The 23,247-nt window shown below is 45.9% G+C and overlaps 3 protein-coding genes and 1 long non-coding RNA gene across 12 annotated transcripts; 2 read left to right on the top strand and 2 right to left on the bottom strand.

The window, feature by feature from the left end:
• On the top strand, positions 1-5,277 carry LOC120828792 (putative G-protein coupled receptor 173). 2 transcript variants are annotated; one of them, XM_040192390.2, is made up of 2 exons: positions 1-1,123; positions 2,184-5,277. In XM_040192390.2, exon 2 carries the CDS (start codon positions 2,329-2,331, stop codon positions 3,544-3,546), a length of 1,218 nt encoding a protein of 405 aa, XP_040048324.1. In that variant the 5' UTR covers positions 1-1,123; positions 2,184-2,328; the 3' UTR covers positions 3,547-5,277. The 2 variants fall into 2 exon arrangements, with proteins under 2 accessions (XP_040048324.1, XP_040048325.1); XM_040192391.2 differs by lacking the exon at positions 1-1,123 and adding an exon at positions 1,143-2,099.
• A 2,523-nt stretch (positions 5,278-7,800) lies between these two features.
• wdr13 (WD repeat domain 13) lies at positions 7,801-13,645 on the bottom strand. Of its 2 annotated transcripts, none has more exons than XM_040192380.2 (10): positions 13,386-13,645; positions 12,765-12,852; positions 12,398-12,629; positions 11,888-11,997; positions 11,535-11,665; positions 11,131-11,438; positions 9,861-10,041; positions 9,589-9,730; positions 9,356-9,474; positions 7,801-8,608 (listed from the first exon to the last, which is right to left on the bottom strand). In XM_040192380.2, the coding sequence occupies exons 2-10, from the start codon at positions 12,803-12,805 to the stop codon at positions 8,424-8,426; spliced, it is 1,449 nt and encodes a 482-aa protein (XP_040048314.2). In that variant the 5' UTR covers positions 12,806-12,852; positions 13,386-13,645; the 3' UTR covers positions 7,801-8,423. The 2 variants fall into 2 exon arrangements, with proteins under 2 accessions (XP_040048314.2, XP_040048315.1); XM_040192381.2 differs by having other exon boundaries at positions 11,900-11,997; positions 13,386-13,558.
• LOC120828793 (uncharacterized) lies at positions 13,163-15,293 on the top strand. 2 transcript variants are annotated; one of them, XR_005713587.2, is made up of 5 exons: positions 13,163-13,321; positions 14,052-14,321; positions 14,466-14,497; positions 14,593-14,662; positions 14,821-15,293. It is a non-coding gene; the product is annotated as an uncharacterized LOC120828793 (long non-coding RNA). The 2 variants fall into 2 exon arrangements; XR_005713586.2 differs by lacking the exon at positions 13,163-13,321 and adding an exon at positions 13,842-13,873.
• Positions 15,282-22,427, bottom strand: LOC120829918 (protein-serine O-palmitoleoyltransferase porcupine). Of its 6 annotated transcripts, none has more exons than XM_040194530.2 (15): positions 22,242-22,422; positions 21,495-21,632; positions 21,189-21,381; positions 21,025-21,068; positions 20,742-20,923; positions 20,491-20,621; positions 20,364-20,384; positions 19,640-19,654; positions 19,415-19,540; positions 19,223-19,323; positions 19,011-19,087; positions 18,825-18,888; positions 18,532-18,617; positions 17,245-17,355; positions 15,282-17,078 (listed from the first exon to the last, which is right to left on the bottom strand). In XM_040194530.2, exons 2-15 carry the CDS (start codon positions 21,628-21,630, stop codon positions 16,977-16,979), a joined length of 1,389 nt encoding a protein of 462 aa, XP_040050464.1. In that variant the 5' UTR covers positions 21,631-21,632; positions 22,242-22,422; the 3' UTR covers positions 15,282-16,976. The 6 variants fall into 6 exon arrangements, with proteins under 6 accessions (XP_040050464.1, XP_040050463.1, XP_040050465.1 ...); XM_040194529.2 differs by having other exon boundaries at positions 21,495-21,637; positions 22,242-22,420; XM_040194531.2 differs by lacking the exon at positions 19,640-19,654 and having other exon boundaries at positions 21,495-21,637; positions 22,242-22,427.
• Positions 22,428-23,247: the final 820 nt, after the last annotated feature.

The raw sequence follows: 23,247 nt of genomic DNA on the forward strand, positions 1-23,247 counted from the left end.
AATAAAACATCACTTTCAGACTGCTCACAATAGCTCACTGCTCCCTCTCTCCCTCCCTCGCTCCCTCTCTCTCTCTCTCTCTCTCCCCCGCCGCCCCGAATAAAACCGACGCTTTCCGCGAATGTGCGAGCTGCCTCCTCGCGAGCGGCCATAATTGGGATTATTCAGGAATAATTCACCTAATCCAGCCGCGTTGTTCTTCTTCTCTTTTTTTTTTTGTCCCGGATTCGGGGTTTCGACGGCGTTTGGTCGACGTGACATCGCTGGATTTACCCGAGATGTGTTTGTCCTGTCGCGCAGGGTTTTTTATTTATTTTTTTATTCTGGACTAATAAAATGTAGCCTGCCTTCGCTGGACAGCAAACACACAGACTGCATATTAACAGTTCGGGGTAAACGCATCGCCTTTTTTTCTCTTTCTCTCTTTTTTTTTTTTTACTGAAGAATGGGGCAAAGAGGCGAATCGAGGCGGACTAATTGTTCTGGTGCCATTATCCGACACACATGCCAGGGCGACGGCTTTATGGGATGCGCGAGTCATTTCCTTCCCCTGTAACGCCTGTGGGTGGGTTGATTGCGAGCGTTGAGAAGCTGACATCATTTGGATGTATGTGCACAGATGAAGATAATGTCCTTTCCACGCGTCTGCTTCCGGCCCAGTGGAAGTCCGTCCTCGGCGGGGTGCAGCGCAGAGATGTGTTTTCTCGGATGATATTCAGACACAGATGGACAACATCCCCCCCCCCGCGCGCGTGACACTGTAACAGGGTGGATCTTTTTTTTTCTTCTTCTTCTTCTTCTTCTTCTTCTCATACACCTCTTAAATGAGTCCTCATCCCGGATCGCTTGATCAGCTGTTGATTATCATCAGATTAGCCTCTATTGTCTCGTGTTTATTGTACGTCGGGGCAGATTCGATTTTCCTCGCGATGGATTTATGAATAACAGGTGTTGTTTGTGCTCGAGAGCACAGCACGAGCATGAGGCTTTTATTATGTCCCTTTCTCCACGTTTAACAAACGGTGAAACAAAGCGACGGGGACCCTTTTGTGTTTTTTGCCGTGAAGAAAAAACATACCCCCCCCCCCACAAATAAAAGATGGAAGGATGAAAAGGATGAAAGGTAGGTTATCCTCTCTTTCTCTCTGTCTCTCCTCCCTCACACACACACACACACACACACACACACACACACACACACACGCAAACACACGTACACACAACGGAGGTGATTTTGACACCTGTTCATCTGTTTTTCAGTCCAGTCTGGGTTTCAGGCCTGGCCGACACGAACGACCGTCGAATCACAAAATCGTAAAATGATATTAGTCAAGGTGTCAGAGGGCTTTTTTATGTGTAGTGCAAAAAAAAACAAGTCCTCTGTTACAGCAGATCACATTATGTTTCATGGCCTACATAGACACGGCCCACCCAGACGAGCACCGCGAGGTTTTATTATCACCACACAGCGATAAATGAGTTTTTAAACGAGGCCCGCTTCTCGGATCGGTTTTATAAAATTGAATTTTTCACGTTTTGAGTCATCTTCTTTAACCCGGGCTGACTGTGGGCTCCGTACTGAAACACTGGGGCCGGATTATGATAATCAAAATAATAACTTCCACCTCCTGTTGAGAGACTAATGCAGACACGTAGGCCCACAGTACACCAAAAAGAAAAATGGCTGCCCGTTATATTTTCATATTTCTTTGACGTGTGAATGGGACACACTGCACCGTGTGCTCTTAAACTAGACTGTCACGCACAACACTTGCACTGAGCGTCAGAGAGAAAGCATTACATGCTCTTTGCTCTTTTGCAACGTCTCTGTTTGCTGGACATGCTTTGTGTTACTTGTACTGTGTCTGCTCCATCCCCCCCCATCGTACACCCCCGTGCATTCACTCAAACACCCACACTTGCACAAAGTATGTGAGCTGTTGTATCTTAGCAACGGGCAAGGTAATTACAGAGAGAGCCAAGGAGCTGGCATGCTGTAGAGCTGCTGATCTGATCCCAGCCTCAGAGAAAGAGGAAGGCGAAGATTTCAGACGCCGTGTCGCCCCCAACACAGCACTTCTCCGCTCACGCTGTTACATGTGAGCCTGGCACTGCTTTAGACCTAACGGGCAACATCAGACATCTTGTTTTCCGCTCCTCAAAATCTGTGTCTCTGTTCACAGGAGAGATGAGTCTGTCACGTAGGAACGATCCACGCGGCCTCTCCTTGTAAAGACGAAAGGCCCCGCGGGGGACGACGGTGTAGGAGGATCACTAGTGTTCATAAAAAGGGACCGAACCAGGGGGGCTCCAGTGGGAGGTGATAACATGGCTAACCAGAGCTTTGCCATCGATGGGCCCGGCAGTTTGCTGGCGGTACTGGCTTCGCAGAGCGGAATGGCAAGAGCCGGCGGCGGCGGCGGCAGCAACGGCGGCAGCAACAGCGGCAGCAACAGCGGAGGAATCTCCGCCGCAGATGTGTCCGCCTACTTTAAGCTGGTCTTCTTGAGTTTGATCATCTGCGTGGGCCTCGCGGGCAACCTCTTGGTCTCCCTGCTGGTTCTCCGGGACAGGACACTTCACAAGGCTCCGTACTTCTTTCTCCTGGACCTGTGCCTGGCCGATGCGGTTCGCTCCGCCGCCTGCTTCCCCTTCGTGCTGGCTTCCGTCCACAACAACTCGGCGTGGAATTACAGCGCCCTGAGTTGTAAAGTGGTGGCTTTCATGGCCGTGCTGTTTTGTTTTCACGCTGCCTTCATGCTGTTCTGCGTGGCCGTCACCCGCTACCTTGCCATCGCCCACCACCGATTCTACGCCAAGCGCATGACCATCTGGACCTGCGCCGCCGTCATTTGCATGGTGTGGACTCTGTCCGTCGCCATGGCGTTCCCACCTGTCTTTGACGTGGGGACGTACAAGTTCATCCCCGATGAGGACCAGTGCATTTTTGAACACCGCTACCTGAAGACCAACGACACCCTGGGCTTCATGCTCATGCTGGCCGTGGTGGTCCTCGCCACCCACGGGTTCTACGCCAAGCTGCTCCTATTTGAGTACCGGCACCGCAAGATGAAACCTGTCCAGCTGGTGCCAGCGATCAGCCAGAACTGGACCTTCCACGGTCCCGGGGCCACAGGTCAAGCCGCAGCCAACTGGATTGCAGGTTTCGGTCGGGGTCCCATGCCACCCACCCTGTTGGGCATCAGGCAAAACTTACACAATCAACATCGGCGGCTGCTCGGGATGGAAGAGGTGAGGTCAGAGAGGAGGCTGGGCAGGATGTTCTACACCATCACCCTGCTCTTCCTGGTCCTCTGGGCTCCTTACATCGTGGCGTGCTTCTGGAGGGTCTTTGTCAAGTCCTGCACCATCCCCCACAGGTACCTTTCCATCACAGTGTGGATGAGCTTCGCCCAAGCCGGAGTCAACCCCATCTTCTGTCTCCTGCTCAACGAGGACCTGAGGAAAGTGCTGAGAGCTCACCTGCCCACATACTGGAGGACTAAACAACACCTGCCCCAGGACGAGGCCTACTGCATTATGTGATAAGATATGAGTTCAATAATCAAGAGAATGTTTCAGGTTTCAAAGGGAGTATTTGGAGAGTAGAAGTGATCTAATGCACCATGGTTGAGTGTCTGTTTTGTTGTTCCGCACAACAACATCAAATATTTTGCCGACAAATGCAGGCACAGTGCCATTTTATTGAGAATGTTGATATTTGAATAAATGCGTGCGATGCGGCGGTTCGAGCCCAGAGAAGCCCTGGCGACGGTTTGTATTTCTGATGATGTGCTGTATGATTACTAAGTAGGAAAGATCACAACTATCACCGCTCCAACTAAGTGTGACAGATGCCATTTTAAAAATAACGTTGCCTTATTTCGATGGGACACGCCCCAGAGCTTTCAACCGAGAGTGAGTTACTGTGTCACTTGAGGCACGAAACAGACGCACAGCGGGTGGAAATCCTTGAAGAAATTTGCTGCGGACTGTGAATAGAAAGTGTTAATCGGAGCGTTACTAACTGTGAAACACATCAAGGAACTCAAAGGGTCTGAATGGATTCAAAGACCACCCCGGACGCCTTTTCATGTAATTCAAAGGAGAGACTGCAGATTATTGAATGGACCCAATAACCTTGGATACATTTAAAATAGTTGTTTTAAACCCGAGAAACCCCTAACATGCTTGATTTTATGAACCTGATTTAGGGCGTGTCAGGTTTCTTTGTATCATAAAAAAATGCCTGTTTTCCTTTATTTGTAAACTATACATGTTAAGCAGATGACACTATTTTGAAATATGACTTGATTTCATATTGTACAGACTGTACAGGAATGTATATTCCTGCTTGTGTTTTTTATATAACATTTGTGTGTGTGTGTGTGTGTGAGAGAGAGAGACAGAGAGGAGAAGGAGGAAGATGAGAAAAATAATAATGATAGAATAGGTCCCAGTAATATTGAGTCAATATGAAAGCAGCCTCATCTTGGTGTCTCAAAATCATGCGAAATTGAACAGTAAACATATGGAAATGTATCCTTCATTTCCTTAACTGAAAAATGTAGTTTCTTTTCAGGGTTCAGGGTTATGAAAAAGGGGACTGAATAATTAGAAAACAACCGGCGAAAGAATTGAATGACTTGAATGATGATGTAAATTTACTTTGTTTAAAAAAACAAAAAACATTTGCAATTGGTGATTTTGGGAATGTTTTTAAAGTATTGTTATGCTCTCACCAGAATACAAAAAAAGAGAAAAGCAATGAAGTGACTCTTAATGAGAAGAAAACTTGAATGTTTGCAGGCCCCCTTCCATATATCTACAGCCCCCCCCCCCCCCAAACATAAATGTCCCCATCCGAGTGTCCTGTACTGGATCAAAGGAAGCTCAGGCTGCATACGACCCCGCAGGCGTTTGTTGTGTGGCAACCGGCTCAAAGTACATGAAGGTGTCTCCAAATGCCGAAGAGAATCCAAAATGTCAGACCTGCAGTATGTTAGGCATATATACTGTATATTTGTGCAGTCAGTTTTCTAAATGTGGACACTTGCACTGCATACTGTATTAGCATGCATCCCACGGCATTTCATAGACTCAGGACTGGGGATTACAACCTGTACAGATGTTGATATGGAAAGACGAAGTAAAGTGGGAACTGAGGTCCATCATTTTTACGTCTGGCATTCCTTGGCGAGATGATATTCTGTAACTGTACAGTTTACCTGAGGTGGTTCTTTTGCCCACTCATCAATAAAGACTCTACTTTTGATGCACTCTGAGTAATGAGCCGTCTGGATTTTACGCTTTCACGGGAAAAAGACCGCTTAGAAGTTTATCTACCGCACAAATGACACCCTGTGTAGGATCTGTGGAGACAGGTGCAGAATTACACAAACTGAGGAGTTGGTATGTGTGGCACATTTGTAATATAACACTTCAACTGGACTCTTGTAAACAAAAAGTAATGTGGTCAGAAGTCACAAGTTGATTTCTTAATTTAGTGATCAGACATATTTAGATCTTCATGAAGTAGATTTTAAAGTGAGACTATTTGACTTTGGCTGATATAAATGAAATTAACCGGATAATAGTGGATATAGTGAATATTACACAAACAGAGAGGAGTCATACAAAGCTGTGCGGCAACTACTGTTCAAAATTTGATATAATTAGTAACCAGAAGCTACAGGTCAGAAAGTAGTGCTAAAACAGTGTAGCCACACTTTAAACTATGAAGCTAAAGAAATATTTTCTAAAATGTGTGTTATAAAATCATTCGGGATTGGATTCAAACGTTAAGTGGTTAAATTCAGTAATATGTTTTTTCTTAGAAATAGCATTTAATTGCGATTCTCCAGAGGGAAACCATAAAGATCTTTGTTTTTGATACAGAAATAAGGTCAATAAAAATAGCTGCTCCTGTGTTTCCGGCTTCTCGAGCGGCAGCTGTGGAATCTTTAGTGTAAACCGGGTAATTGGCTCGAGGCGGCATCCAATCCTTCAACAGACACAGAAAAACTCATTTCATTCTTTAAACTCAGGCACTATCTGGATGAATAGCATCTGATTAATAAGCATCAGGATTCCACTCCAAAAGCGAAATAAATGCCTTCTTTTAGGATGTGGTTAACTGTTGTTAAGGGTTAACTCCCCAGACCGATAAGGAACAAAAATTCTTTGTGTACTGAATCTCATTTAGACGGGTTCCAAACCTTATTCACACATAATCATACTTGTGACATTATAAAATATAAATGGAATGGGTGTTCGAGAACATGATGATTCAATTTTAATTAGGGCCCGATTGAAATACAGCCATTGTGTGATTGCGTATTCTCTGGATACACAATTATCCTGTACTTTGAATGTGAAAGAGGAGTAATTTCCATTGTCTTTATTTGAGCGCTGTGGCTGATGAAAAAGACGTTTCCATAGTGAGCAGCATCACCCGAGTGGACATCTGCTAAATAGTCCCGTTAACAGGTTGCATACGGCTGTGCGGAGCTGGTGTGGAACATTCACCTTATTTTTATCTTATTCCCACTTCTCTCAGAGATTCGCCACAACAAAGGCTCTTACTCATTTGCCAAAAACGTGTCCTCGCCCACTGAAGATAAGGATCGTTTGCATCGTCCAATCGGGGGTTTTGTGTTGCTCTCTCGGATAGAAATCCTTGTTGTTGTTTGTTTCTTTCACATTACTAACGACACCACCAACCGTGAGAGGATGAAATATGGCAAGTCTGAGGGGGCAGCATTTGTGTATTAATCACACAAAATGTGTTCAAAACATCAAATTATAGATTATATTCACACTGTGCTTCTCCCCACCCTGTAAACACATTTTTCAGTAAACTATTTTTATCTTTTTCATGCACTGATACGGTGCAAAAGGTGCACAGATTGTGCCAAGATGCATTATACACGAACGTATAATATCGACTGATTAGACATAGAACTGCATTCTGTGTAGAAATAGTATGGCTTTATTCTGTGGTTGCGACTAGTGTCCCAAAACACCCATCAGACGGATCCAAAGACGATTAAATGGATCAAATAAATGTGTGCAGAGGTCATTAGAGACGTCAGCTCAACATTATTTTTTCCAGATTTGGCGTTTTTTTCTCTTGAAACTAGATCTATTCAGCCTCAAGAAACCCATGAAATTACACATTACAAAATTACACGGTATTAGAAAAGGACAAATGACTCCACGGCTGAACTCTACAACACAAGTACAAATTATTTCTGTTAGGGTTCACAGGTTGGAAAGTAAATCTACCTGATATTTTGTGGATAATTACTCAACAGGAAAAGGTGACGCGGGTAAAAACACAGTATTATAAGTATTATAAAGAAATAGCACAATCACGAGTCCGGAGTATTCATCCTGAGGAGAACATGCAGATCTGTAAAAACACAATCAAGCCAATATCCCCAACATCGACGTCCACTGGGCAACGCCAAAAGCCTCCTCAGCGACGTGATTATTATGATTCACGGCCAAACAGCTCCAACACTAATGAAAACCATAGAAGACCACATGCGAGTTATTTCACCGTTCTATAACGATATCTTATCCATTGATACATGACATCGATTGCCAAGAACCAAAAGCAACGGAATATTTTCCCTTCAGTCATTGAAGTCGGGAGATGGGAGAAAAGCCCACACAGTGACTAATACTCTCCTCCACCGTAGGCCGGACCACCCGGCTACATCAGGCTCTTATTACCATTTCCATCTGATCGTTTCAAATACATTTGGTGAAAAAGAAAAACCCCACAAAGACCGCTGACAGTTCCAGTAGTTTATTCAGTATGTGCGTTCAATAAATTATTTGAATCTGCAACCAGCATGATCTGAATAGCGCACACGGATCAGTACAAACACATATTCAAAAAGAGAGACGATCAATTTGACGCGCCTGTGGTCTGGTGGCGACTTCAGTGTCATGCACATGGTCGTAAATGCAAAAAAACAGGCGATTGCAGAACGGAAAGCAAACACGGCGGGTTTTACTGCACTTGATTACACTGCTCGAATAACAGTTACATAAATAGTGAACTAGATCTACGCCGGCGTGTGTGTGCGATACCAAGTGTTGCACCGGTTCTCTCCGGAAGATTACGTTGCTTCCTCCTAACATGGAATTCGGTCACACCCGTACGGGTCAGAGGTCAGCCATGACACATGCATGGAGTGGTGCTCTGTGTTAAAAAGAAAATTCTCAGCTGTAGGAGTACCGACACACACACACACACACACAACCCCCCCCCAAAACATCCCTACCACCTACACAGCACGGTGTTCTATATCTGATTGCACTTGAGTCATCGTTAAACGTTTACATTCCAGTGAAAGACCTGCGGACTCGTTATTGGACGGTTAAAGGAGCCATTTTGGACGGCGGGCCGGTCACTTCTGCTCCCGCCTCCAGATGATGACCATGCCGGTGGAATCGGCGGATGCCAGCAAACTCTCGTCGCAGTTGAAGCTGACGTCCAGCACCGGCCCCCCGTGGCCCTGCAGCTTGTTCACGATCGCCTTGGTGTTGCGTTCGACGTCGAAGAAGTAGACGCAGGCGTCCTCGCTGCCGGTCACTGCGTGGGAGAAATCAAAGCGGTGTACGTGAACACAGTGTAAAGACGACAGTCACGCCGCGAAGACTAGCAGTGTGCATTCTGTGCGAGGAAATAACTGTCCGTCCCGGCAGAAAGTGGAGTCGGCCATTTAAAAAAAGGACACGGAAATGACGCGAGGCCGTTTGCCTCCCATTTTCTCAGCCTCCACTTAGCTCCCAGAAGGCCGTGTTCTTGTGAGAACATCCGTGCGTTTGGAAGGATCAAATGAGACGAGGATGGAAAAACGGACAACCTTCTGCGCGTTTCTCACTTTCATTTCTCCTCACAATTGCTGAAGCCGAACAGTCAATCGGGGCAGATTTCTCACATATATACAGTATATATTAGATCATACTGATTATTAGATTATTGTGAATTGCCCGTGATGGTGACAAAGATTGTCATAGTGTCGAAAATAAAGAAGTGATAAAAGCCAAATAAGGTGAAGCTAAAGTGGAGCGGTGTTAAATATCCCTCATGCAAACAATTTGCTGAACAAATTGCTCCATACAATGAAAATCTACAACCCTTTGGAAGTTGAGTACTATACAAAGCCAATAAAATTGCCTTAAAGGTAGGTTACTTCATAAGATAAAACGTTGCTATTTTTCTTTTTAGCTCCCCCCCCAAAAAAAACAGTCTGCTATTTTTTGAATATCCTCACATATATACATATAAATCACTCATTTAAGCTGCAGTTTATAATCTACTACTGGAATATCTTACCCACACAGGCCCCTTGTCTGAAAGACATGAGGGGGCAGAAGATGCTGTGTACATGCTGGGACCCTTGTTTGATAGGGAAGCTCCTCTTCAGCTGCAGAGTCCCATCATTGTCCACCACCCTGCCGGGGCAAAGAAAAGGTGGAACAACTGATCAGATTCAACCCAACCATCCAAGCACACCCTCACATACCAGCTGCACTATCGGAAACGGCGCCTCGCCCTCACACACGGACCTGTACAGCAGCAGCTTATTGACACACGCGTTGATCAGCAGGGAGGGGTCTCTGGCCTCTCGGCTGATCCAGGACCGAGCAGATATGCTGCAGATGGAGCTGCCTTCGCTCACCACCAGACGCTTGGCTTTGGTCAGCTTCCCTGTGAGGGAAGGGGGGGTGGAGCAGAAACGCACATTAACCCCCTCGACCAGAGACACTATCCAGTGTGTGATTTTAGATCCGATTGGAGTTTGCGACTCGGGTGCCTTTGCCCTCTGCTGGAATGGTACCTGTGGCCATGTCAAAGAGGAAGGAAAAAACACTGCCCCGGTCGTCGCCGGCCCAAAGGATCCTCCCTGGGGCATCAAAGGACAGAGACAGCACGCGGCCCGTCAGCTTACTGGAGCCCCCCTTCACCTTCTTCCCTGTGGAGATGTTCACCACCTGCAGGTGGTGCTTGCTGTTTCCCACCTGCACGACAGAAGCGGGCGTGAGGACCTGCAGCACCTCCACGAGGGAGCTCCGATAACACGACCGGTCAGAGTGTTCTTTGAGGGTGCAGTGAAGACAGGTTGTATTTGTAAAATATAACACTAAGCAATCCGACGTGAAGCACCTACTGTCGATGTCTGAATGGTGTGAATAGGCGAGCTGTTACGGGGACGGGATGAAAGGCTCCTATAGAGATGTTTTGAATTAATTTCTGAAAATACTTTACTCACAAAAATGACAGTATAAGAAAATAAGCGCTGATTATTAAATATATTATTACAGCATGTTGTGTACGTAGAGGAGTAAATAAAAACTGAAGAATACAGTGTAATTGATTGTGGGACACGAGCACGTTTGCTACATTTTTCCAAAATTCTGAACACTGTATGTGATCAAATTGGACTTAGATGCCAAGAATAAGTGTCAAAATGGATTTCTGGTGACAGAGACATGAGAAGAAAAGTATTTATAGTGTTTTTCAGGTTTAACCAGTGCCTCGCCTCCCGAGGTGTTCGCACTAGTCCAACAGAGGCCTTTTCCCATTTGACACAAAGCAAATACTGACAAGCAATCGTTGGTTTAAGTCGTCTTTAAAAGACTAAATCTGCAAACAGCTGCAAAGCAGAGTCGGGGATTTAAATTCAGACGTTTGAAATCTCAAAAATGAGACACAGATTTGATGTCTTAGCAAAATAATGACGGCATCCTAGACTTTTTTTAAAACGCATGGATCATTAAGTATCATGTGAAATATTCTTGGATTTGTTGTTAAAATCTAGAATTATCACAGATTTACTGAGCCATCAAATCAAAGTATTGCCATTGTTATTGAAGTCAAACATTTCTATTATTGTTTGTGTTTACAAAACATCAGGCGGCTTTTGCAAACTTATTATAGGCCTGTAAAATATTAAATATACAGCATAAGTAGAATTTAAGATATTGAATCACACCCAGGTTTTTACCTTAAGCAAATCTAGGATGAAAAAGTGCCCCACAATGGACCTATTGGCCACCCTTGTACTAGAGAATATAAAAAAATGACAAAACGTCTCCATCGGGACTCACCACCGTGAGGTTGTTGTTCATGGGCTGAAAGGTGCAGCAGAGCAACTCGCTGGATTCCGGATCTCTGACCTCTCGAATGCACCGGCCATCCCCCGTGTTCCAGATCCGTAGAGTCCCATCGAGTGACGTCGACACGATGATGTCATTGCTCAACGACCAGGCAAAGTCCGTCACTGGACCTCCGTGACCTTTGAGGGTCACCTTCACACTGGGGGGGGACGGGGACAGCGTCATGATGGAGAGGCTGCCATCCAGGGAGCAGCAAGCCAGGAGATGCTTGTCGTCATTAGCAAACTGCAAACGTGGGACTAAAGGAACAAAGAGAGGAAGATCGGCCGGGATAAATGTTGAAGCTTAATGTGTTGAAATGAATCATCTCATATTTTAAAGACTATATAACTTACCAGCAGAGTCGACATGTTGGTCAAATATGTGGTGCATTCCAGCGAAAGCATAGTTTTCACTCAAGGTGGTGTCCCCCGCCATGGCGCGACTGGCCTCTGCCACCGAGGTGGGCACCAAGCTGCCCGGAGGCCTGCCGCCAGAAATGAAAACACTGAGTACAACAAGCTTCCCCAAAGCTGACAACTCAATATACGAGATCCGATCATTACAGATCGCAACCGAACCGAAGAGTTACAGCCAGCAAATCCAACAAAACGCAGCGGCTCAAAGGAGCAATAAATCAAAAGAGAATTGCTTCAGGCGATGAGACAAGAGGTTGAAGGCGAGTGGAGGGTCTCGTTCTTCCGGGTACCTGTCATCGTACCCGGCTCTGTTCATCTGGGCCTGCAGCTGGTAGGAGCCTCTGCTGACGGACCGCCGGTGGCCACGAGCCCCTTGGGCGCGGGGGTCCTCCTCGAAGTCCTGCCCGAGAGGAGAGGAGAGGATGAGGAGGATGAGGAGGGAGCCGCGGGGGGGGAGAGACAGAACTCGTGACCACAAACAATCAGAAAATGACAGTCACTAAGTCCTGAAATGAACATGGTTTTGAAGTCAATGGTATTGCAAATATACACGGGCACTGCCAGCCATTTCAACCAAGCTGCTCAGCTTAATGCGTTCGAGTGTTACCCGTCTATGCTGCCGATTAATGAATACTAAGGCGGGACCATCCACGTGTCCCTCATATCTTGTTTCCTATATTTTTTTATTTCAACTGTCGGATATTTGCATATCTTATTTTCAAACGAACACAGACCCCCACCCCCCTTTTTTTCTACTCCTTCCTTCCTTCTACTTTCCCTGCCCTTTCTTCGGGTCTGACCTCCATGCGGTCCAGTGTGGTGCGGGAGCTGCGCACACTGCTGGCCCTGAAGCTGCTCTGCTCGGACAGGGGCCCGTAGCGCAGGGCCAGCAGCTGACTGCGCAGCCTCAGGTACTGCCTGCGCAGCCCCGGCTCAAAGCCACACTTGGCGTTCTCCCTGAGCAGCTGGCTGCGTCGGCGGATGTACTGAGTTCGGAACTGTGGGAACGTAGGCGTGCGGTAAGCATTGTACCTGGGGAAGGGAAAAGTCACACAACACACACACACACACACACATACACACAGATTAACTCACAAGTGATCCATAAGCAACTACACGTCTCCTTCGACACTTTAGACAAATAGAAGCCGGTGTGACGAGCCTCACCTTGCGTCCACTGCCAACACCTGCTGCCAAACTGCTGCCATTCCACAAGCACTGTGCGTAGAGAGGAACCCACTGCCAGGGCAGATTCCTGCCCAGAGGAACATGGCACATTCATTTATAGGCAACTGGCGATAAATGACAGTTACGCCCCTGTATACACAAACAGCTTAGCTTAGCGTTGAGTGTTACATTCAGAGGATTTGAAATATCATCCTCGCATCCACAGCTCAAGGTGGCGATGATGCAGAACGTGATGCCACCACAGGACTCGCTGTTTAGCGACGTTTGACGCCATAATGTAAATTGTTAAACTGTGAAAATCAAAACGAAGAACGAACGGGTTGGGGGACGTTAGCGTTTGGCGGAAGCGGAACCCAAAATGCACGGGAGCGCATTTCCTGACAGCTAACGTCTCAAAGCTAACCGACGTCAGCTAGCAGCTAGCGAGTTAGCCACAACATCGGGCGCGATTTACTCCCACAAAAATCAGCCCCCCCCCCTCGTTCTCCAGCGTCGGTAGATAGCGTTCCGGTAGGCAGGGTCGTGCGGGGTACAAGGTAGTTTCATTTTTCAAATGCGGCACAGAATGAAACGAGAAATGAACGTGGAAACACGGCTCACCTTCCTTAGCTTTTCTCCATCGCTGCGTTAGCGTCGGGTCACGTGACGCGGTGCAACCAGCCCACGTAGTGATGTGGAGCGTTAACGTCGTTCATTAGCTAATAAGAGCAATATCTGTTGTAGCATTTTATCCAGATCACAAGAAACCACTGGGTACGAATAGTTTGTAAAAGGTCTGCATTGAAAAAAGTAAACGTATGAGTAGTATCATCGAGCTAAAGTAAAAGTACCATTAGGCATTAATGTGTAATCATGCTGCATCTGGTAAAGCTAGGAATCTTATTCTATATTAATGATTGAAATACTACTACTACTACTACTAATTGTTTATTTATATTAGTAAAGTAATTTGCCGCAAATGCAAATGGTAAATCAATGTAGTTGAGTAAAATACAATATTCTAAAGTGTAGGAATGTACAATTTTACAAAAGCTCTGTACTTCCACCACAGCAAAGTCTACACCATCAAGATTAAAATGATTGCAAATGTGAGCCTCACTTGATGACCCCTGATATTATCCTTCACTCCTGAAGTGCTGACAACACTTAAACTAATGTGTAACAACCAAATTTGACTCGTCTATACAGCGTCTAATGTGGCTGATCACTTTTTTCTTTTCTTTTTTTTTAAATGATCCCGGTTTAAATCATAAAACACATCCACAGGACAATGGGTGAAAGCGCGGTTCCAGCGGGATCACAATGGCAGTATGACAAGGTCAGCTCGGAGGTTTCGCCTGGCTCAGCAGAGACCTGCGGAGCTGCTCAGCTGACGGGGCTCTTTGCTTGTTCGAGGCGCTCTATCTCAAAGGGGCCCCGGTGACGGAGTCATTCACAAGCAAGGGCCATAAATGGCCGAGTTGAACGCCGCATTGAGCACTGCATTCTCAGGAATCAGACCTGACTGGAGCACAGCCAAAATGCCTGGAACAAAAGGTACAAAATGGGAAAGAAACATTTATTTAGATAAAAATACGTTTTGTTTTTATTTATCTATGTGCTAGCTGAGCTGCATGTTCAATGGTGTATACGTTTAAATGGCTAATTCAAAAATTAACGTCTGTCTGTTTCCGTTCTCAGGTAATAAGTCGGACAAGAAGTCAGCTACCAAGGTAGGAAAAATCATTACTATACTGTACTCATACACTAGTTTTCTACTAAGTATTTATTGTTTCATTTGACGGTTATTATTGCCTTCACTTCACAGCAACCTCAGAGTCCTAAAGAGCAGCCGAAGAAAGCTGAGCCGAAAGGAGATGATACCAAAAAGCAAGGAGGTAAGCATTTACACGAGGCTACATTTGGTCCGCATGACATTTCGACCCGGTGGATCAAACCTGTGCACACAGTAGATGCATTCCAAGTTTAAACACAAATAAAAAAATTTAAAAAAGACATTCCAAGTGTAGGTATCTGTCTGCGCTTCTTCTCCTAGCAGGACAGCCGAAGGGAGAGAAGCAATAACTTCCAGGCGTTTGTGAAGATGGCTTTGGAGACACTGCTGGGGTCCTGTCGCCGCAAACACGGCAGCTCCCGGGGCAAACAGGGCTGAACGCACGTCTCCCATCGCACTCAACCTGAACCTGAACCTGCAGGCTGGGCGGTTGTGCGGCCTTCCAAACCAGCGTCTGGTTCACCTCTCGCGGAGAAATAAAAGTGGACCTGATCTCCATCCATCCCCGTCTGCTGTTTAAACCCTCCCCGGCCCTCTTCTCCACGCAGGCTTATCGGATGCTCAGAAATAGACTCCAGGTTAAACCGGACCATTGCTGCGAGCAACACCAACAACAAAAAATGTTGTTATCCCTTTGCAATCCTCCCTGAACTCGCCTTCATATCACAATCGACTGTCTAACGGTCCTTCTTGTAAATAATAACGATGCAAATAAACAACTATTTCTTACAGCAGTCCATGTATGGGGCTTTATTTGTACCGGATATTCTGACGTTTGTTATCTTCTCAGACTTTCCCATTGAATTAAACAGACAATAATCCAGGTTTGATGTAAAATTTTATAAAAATATCACAGATGTATCAGTGCGTTCACATTAACAGGGAGAAAAGTCGGCTTAAAGTACATATCACAATGGTATTTGATATACTCTGCTTGTCGGATTGAGTGGTATTAGTTCTGAAGAGCAAACATTCCGTCTCTCGTCTACAACACTACGTCTTTGTCACGAAGCAAATCCTTTTGACGTCCCAGTTTTCAGAAAGATGTAGACGGAAAGTAAACACAATCTGACACAGGCGCTTTGATTCTTTTGTCGGGGAATCATCAATTACATAAATGCTCCATTTAAAGCAGCTGCGTGGTAGAAATCTGTACTTATGGTTCAATATAGTTTTCTGTACCATTTCATCCACTTTGAAATTAGAAAAGAAGTTTAAACATTTCCCCCGTGACAGTAACAAGTGTGAAATACCCTGATTCCAAACCTCTATTCTCAATACCGGACAAGGAGTTTTTAAAATGTTCACATATACTGATGAGATCTTCGCTAAGACAAATCATGAAATTGTTTAAAGGAAATTGTCGTAATTACACAAAACAAAATACAAACACCATTAGCAAATTTCACTACACAAATGATTTGTAGATTACTGATTCATTTCTTTATCTAGAATAAAAAGGGAAAATATTTTTACATTGTAAGTGCTGCCTCGTATTCGAAACCTGTGCTCTCATCATCCCAAAACAGAAACCTGTCTGTGTTATCTTACACATGCACAACGCACAACCTCTGGCAAAGAATGTGGAGGATTCTACGTGTTTCTTAGTTCCAGCAAATCCCATGAAAACGCTCGATCCACGAATGTAGTACGTGTGGCTTCTTTCTGCCTCCATCGTCGTCCTGCTGCTGCACATGCACCCGGTGGAACAGGCCTATCAATTAAAGTAATCTTGTTCGAGAGACTACACTGCTCGGGTATTTTAGAAAATCATTCATTCATTTAAAAAAAATGTAAATATAAAAACATGCTTAGTCGTGAGAGCCACGGACTCTTAATGTTCAGTTTTCCTTTTCATGGGATTTATGGAGAAACAAGAATACGTAGAACTCCACCAGCCTCGTCTTTAAAACTATAAACTTGATTGTAGAACACTTGAGGTGAAGGAGAAACCACATCTGAGGGGGGGGGGGGGGGGGGGGGGGGCTGGATAATGAGCTCTACCACGGACCCACAGAGAGGAGCAGTCGGCCTCCACCATGCTGATAAGTATTGATCGCGGCTCACAGTGAGACTTCGGGAACCACTGTCACAACACGAGCGCCTGGCAACCGCGGCTCAGATAAAAGAAAAAGGTCGCTACACGGAGAAAGGGAGGGGGGGGGGGGGGGGGGGGGGGGCTGTCATTTTATGGACATCAAAACTATCCCCCCCCCCCTCCCCCCAGCAGGTGAGATTCATATATTATGCCGGGACGCTTCAGCCGCGTCTTGGTTTATTGTTCGTGTGCAGGTCGTCCCCCCCCCCCCCCCCGGGCTGATGCCGAACGAAGCCCCAGTGCAGGGGTGGAGAACCAAAGAGGTGGAGAACCAAACCGTCGCTCCTGTTATTGCTTCACTTTGTCTCGTCTCTCGCTGTTAGAGGATGAGGCGGTAAAATATCCAGCATCCGAATGTGACCCAGTGGCTCGTCCAGCTCAGCTCTGACCACTTCTGAATGGTGTGATGGGTTACGTCATCCTGCGCAGGGCAGGACAATGACAATAAGCAAACGGGATTCAAAATGTATCTTTTTAACTATGCGTCAGCTCACTTTTCTGCTTTGAACCATAATCACTGGAGCTGTTTCCTCCACAGGGAGTTAACATGTTCTCACGTCACAACGTTTTAAAGGTTGTGACCTCACCTCCTCCTCGTCCACGTAGTCCACGCTGGAGTTGAACACGGAGCCCAGGTACGTCAGGTGGAGTATCGCCAAAGCGCTAAATGCTACGTTGATCACATACACCCACAGCTTCTGCACGGGGAGGAAAAAAAGCATCACGTAAGAACAAAGGGCTCAAACCAATATTTATAACACGTCTATCTTGTTTTTCGTTGTCTTATGTGTGAGCTTCACTCCGCAGTACACTTCTCTCACTAAGCTTCTCACACTGTCCGGATGAAGCAGATCAGAACTTGACGGTTAAAGTCTTAAAGAGGAATAACGTCTTTTTATCAGCCGACAGCTTTGAATTTCGCCCCATGGATACTTCAAGTTATGCAGCCATTATTTGGCTTTAATGTGTCATGCAGGTAACAATTTGAACAATCAGCAGTATGTTTCAGTCCATGCAGGCTGCTTCTCCTCGGCATGCACCATTATTAAATAAATCATCATTAAATCATTATTGCCCCCCCCCCCTAATTCTCCTTTTGATGTGTGCAACCAATATAATAGAAGGGATTCGAGCTGGGCATCTTGCCACTCAACTCCTAAAATCTATCAACTAACTGTGCTGTATTTTTACTGCCATTAAAATCCAATCTACACACTGTACCCATTAGGCACCTTTTCATTGATTGATTACACCTTTTCTTATGTTTCTAATAGGATTTGCCTGTTTAGGAAGTTTCATTTTATTCTCATTATAAGTAAATCAAAGGGAAAAATAATAAGTGGCTCAATTTCATATTTGTAAGTATATGCAGAGTAAAAATAGAGACCTGCTAACTAGGCCAGAGGGTCTTCTAGGGAGGCCCCCTTTGAACACCTCCTGCTCTGAAAGGAGGTGCCAGAAATTTCAGTGCAACGGCCATTTGCACAGATAACAAAATTGGAAGAAAACCAGGGAAACGTCCGAAATATGTAGAAAACACCAAAGGTTTGTTGGATTGGAACGTGAAATAGAATTCATCAGCATCAGTGCAGCACAAATCATTAATCAAACATGCATTAAAAAGTTCATAAAACCTGTGAAATCCTTCAATTAACTCAATTAGAAATCCAACTGTGAGGCACATTACGTGACATCATCACGTTTTCTTTATTCTTAAAGGATTTGTTTGCGACGGCAAATTAAAATTCTGTGACACTGGCTGAATCATTTCAGTGGTAACTAAACAACTGAACTATACTGGACCGGTCTTCTTGGCGGAGATCCGGCTATAAATGGGCGCTTTCTTTGAAAGGGAGACAAATGGAGCATTTTACCTTTTTGTTACGATGAGTGCAATTTGGCTGACATTTCTTTGACAGTACGCAGGCACTAAAAACGGCCGCAAGCCTCTTCCGCAACACTGAAACACAAAACAAGTCCAAAGCATTAAAGCAAAGCCCGGGGGAAAGAGAGTTCTCTTTCAGCCATAAGAGGTAAATTACAAGCACCGCGGTGAACAGAAACACTGTGCAACAGCGGGTCCGATTAACCATTACCGCAAAGCTAAGCACCTTCTCTTAATGGAAAGGTTCTAATGTCGAAAAAAGAGACAACATTAGACTCTCACCGTGCTCAACGTACGTGATGAACCCCAGAGATATAAGTACTGCACCCAGATGGAAGCTCAAACCCTGCCGGACACAGGAGACACAATCTAAACAATCCACTCGTTAAAACAGACACACAACAGCAGCGCGCACAGGGTATCAGGTGTATCATGGCTTACACGTGATGTAAAAAGAAAAGAACTCACATGCAGAAGGGCGCTGGCTGTATACGTCACCATAATGGCAGAGAACGTCCCAAATTTGAGAGCACTCTTAAAAACATCTGTGAGACGAGAGCATCGGCTTGCTTGAGGGTGTTCGTTTGAGTGAGCCGTTAGCATGCTGTTCACAACGACAACAACAACAACCAAAAACAGCTGCTGCCATCAAGCAAATCACCGCTAACATCATAACTCACAGGTGTGCAGGAAGCGAGACATGGGCAGATTCCACGACGTCACCACCTCCACCATGGAGCGGGGGAGTTCTATGTTCAGCGGCTGGGATACAGTCATGTCCCTGCACAGCAGAGGGTAAAAAAGGGGGCTGTTTTACGAATACGAACAGAGACAAACACAGTTAACGTTAATATTACACATGCAATTCTGACCATTTGAGGTTTTCTTTCTCCTCTGTGAAGCCTGCCCCGGCCAGCGTGCTGGTGGTCTCGCCCAGATAACCCACAAAGTAGTTGCTGAAGTGGAAAGACATCGTGTTCTCATACGCCAACAACCACCTAATGCAACGACCATGAAAGAGGAAGGAACGTTCAGGTATTGCAGGTCAATCACAGAACACAACCAAATGCATCTCTGCAAAGCACAAAACAACATACTTTGCTGGTGCACCTCTGAGAAGCAACATGATGAAGAGAGAAGACGTAGCAGTTAATGTTAGAGATTTCATCCAAAGCTATATTGACCTGCCGTGTGATGATCTTTGTTTTTCAAGATGGTGAAACCGCCAAACATGGTGCTGGCGCATATAGGTGCATGCATGACGTGGAGACATGCAGTGACATTCAGGACACGCTACATGGTGCAATAGACGGTTTGTAGGTGGTCGCTCGCTTAGTTTCCATTGGAGTGATTCAGCGAGTGTCACAGGAGAAAGGCGATGCACAAACGGTTACATGGCATTAAAGGGACAGTTTGGCCAGAGTCTTACATACAGCACATGACCATTTGCACGCCCGCAAGCTTAGAGAATCGCATACCGATTCCCAGTGTTGTGAGAGGTAAAATTACAGATTATTTTAATGGAGTCTCGTGGTTTTTCTTAACAGCACAGCTGGATACAACGGCTTCCATTCCCGGTTGGAAACTGCCGTCTCGTGGAAAGATAATGTGGTAAAAATTATTCTAAATATAGCGTACACGTAAACCGTTTATAGCCGCAACTTGTGTGTAATATGTGCGCATCACCAAAACCAGAAGCATGCGGAGCGTCTGCTGACCGTACATAAAAAACGTCGTGCGACTCCACTTAAAACCAGCATCTCTTTAATGTGAGGGGAACGGCTACAATGGTGAGTATCAGAATCACTGGGGGGGAATTACCTGATCTTCCTCCTCTTTTTGCTGGAAACAAAACAGGCAACAGAAGAAAGATTTATATTATTCACAGGCAATCCAAGCCAGAGAATAAACAGGGATTTGGATTCGTTCACCTGTGTGTCTGACTCACCCTCGTAGCAGCTTGTCTCCATAGACCGGTATGAAGTACGGGAAGAGGTATGGCGCCACGCAGTTTGAAATAACAAGGCATACCTGGCTCTTCACCCAGCTGACGGACACTTTTAGCAGCCACGAAAAGCTCTGAGGAGGAGAATTAAGCAAAAGATCTGAACAGTTAGCGGCTCATCTCTGCCTAAATCTTTGAAATAATCCTCACCCTAAACCCTCTTCCATTCTCGAGAGATCCCCTATCGCGCTCACCAGCTTACGTCCTTCCAAAGCTTCTTTGTAGCTGTTGAAGCTGATCCAGGGACCAAAGATGACGGTGCCCACGAAGTAAATATAGCCCATGAACTCGACGGGCGACGGTACGCTGGCCACCACGCCTCTGTCCAGGTCGAAGGCCAGAGAGATGGCCTTCATGGCGACCACCATCTGTGAACCTGGAACCCGTGAACGTTTCAGATTCCAGCGTGAGACAGTTATCAACGCTGCATGTGGAAGGTAAAACTAGAAGGTCGCTGCGTACAAAAGATAACGCTACCTCTCATCTTGTGCCAGTTGGTGGTGTCCATCATGTGCAGCTCTCTGATGAAATTAGATAAGAATAGCTTCATTGTTTGATGTGGGTTTTAGGCCTCAATCTAAACACGGACTCGATGCGTGCCGCTGAGCCGCGTCGGGCAGCAGAAGGGAGGCGTCTCTCACCCCAGCAGCAGATAGATGAGCACGGTGATGGAGAGGAAGGTGCCTCGGATGGTGGAGTGGCGACACAGGAAGAGGAAGAGGTAGCAGAGAAGGCTGAGAAGGACCACCCAGATCATATGAAGCTCAAAGAACAGGTAGAGAGTGTAGAAACCTCCCGCCATGGTGCACAAGTGCTTCACAAAAGAAGGCAGGCCTGACACGCCGAGAGAGAGAGACACACAAAGCGACAGACGACAGTGCAGTTGTTTAATGGTGGAGTTAAGCTGTATGACGGCTGAACAGTGAAATACACCGACTGCCTCTCACCCAACATCCAGAGAAGTCGACACAGCAGGCAGATGACCAGCAGCTGCCATACTTGCTCCAGGCCCTGCTGAGCTGTAGGCAGCAGGCATCCATGAGTGAGCTCTTGGAAGAACTTCTGTCGGCTGAATGCTCCCATCGCTGCACTTTGAAAGCAGAGGGAAGCCATTTTTACAGCATTTACAAAAAAAAAGAAATGTGTCTGCTTTAGCAGTGCCTAGAACATGTAGACTGCCTTCAAACTTCAAATCCCAGCATGCACTTCACCTTCCCGATTGCTGTATAAATCCATGCATTAGATGTCAAAGTAAGCAAAACCTGATGCTATTACTGGCCTATACTATAGATGACTTCATGTTTTATTCTTGAGACATAATTCATCGCACCCGTAGCTGTCAGATAGAAACCTTCCCCACCGTGGTGCAAAAACATGCTGAATTATTTAGCTGCTTATTGGTGATTTGGATGTTTTGGGGGGGGGGGGGTTGGTCACAAAGCAGAGTAGTGTCTCCGTGATATTCTGCAGGGCTGTGCTCCCCCCGCAATGCAGTCCGCCGATGCGATGAGTTGACTCACAGCTGCATTCCTGCACACCGCTGCATCGACAACGCGCTGCTGCGCTCGAGGGGAAAAGGGTGATGAGGCTCCCGAGCCAGCGGGACGGACGGAGACGCGATACCGGCGCGCACACGCACGCCGCCGGGCACGTAAGTTCAATTTCCATGGAGGGGGGGGTCGAGGTCAACTTACCGTCACGCGGAGCGGCAGCAGCTGGAGGTTCCTCCTCGTGTTCCCTCACAAGTGAGTTGGGGCGCGTGCGTGCGCGCGTGCTGCCTGCCGTGTTTTAAACGCGCTGGGTCCAGATGATGCGTATCTGGATGACTCCCATTGTAACAGCATCAGCACCGCTTGACCGTCGACTAGAGGGCGTGTCCGTGGGACACGCATCGGCCAATCGGCTGCTCGGGTCCGGGGACGCCAGCAACTCGTTCAAGTCGTGTGTCTTGAGTGACAGGTACCGCGGCCAATCAGATCCATAGCAAACCGTTGTCGGTTCCTGCCGACCAATAGGATGTGTACAGCGTGCAGATTCGCCGTGAACGCACATCTGGGTCGTAGTTGTGATTTAATTGAATTCAACTCATTTTGTATATCTTCAAATTATTAATTTTCCTTTAGGTAATTTTGATGATGTCCTCAACTTTTTACCTTTAATTAAAAAAATTCAAGTCGCCGTTGGGGAGACAGTCTCTATAGGTTTTCTTATGTTTTGAGTGGGAAAGGCACGTTTATTTGTATTGCACATTTCAACAACAAGACAATTCAAAGTACTTCCCATGACGCCATTAAAACATAAGGCACAAGAAAAGGACATTTTTAAACAATTAAGAATTGAGTAAAAGTTGACTGCAGTTAATTAAACAGTAAAAAGCATTCCCCTTCATCCTTTAGTGACATCTGCTCCATCCAAGATGGGACGCGGGTGGAGATGACATGACATATGCTATACGTGTGGGGCGGAGCAGAGAAAACCCTGACATTATCATAATAAAGGTTTTGGAGGGATGAACTGTAGGTAAGAATTAAAAATCAAAATGCACGTACTTTTTCTTGTATTTGCCAAAGAACAAAAAAAACTATTTGTGTCATCAACACGTTTTTAGTGGCAAAAAGTGTCTAAGTTACCACAAAATGGAAACAAGACAAATACGTACAATAAATAATTCTGCTGAAATATTCAAGTGACATTGTGTTG

Source organism: Gasterosteus aculeatus, chromosome 2, assembly GCF_964276395.1.
Source record: "Gasterosteus aculeatus chromosome 2, fGasAcu3.hap1.1, whole genome shotgun sequence".
NCBI lineage: Eukaryota > Metazoa > Chordata > Actinopteri > Perciformes > Gasterosteidae > Gasterosteus > Gasterosteus aculeatus.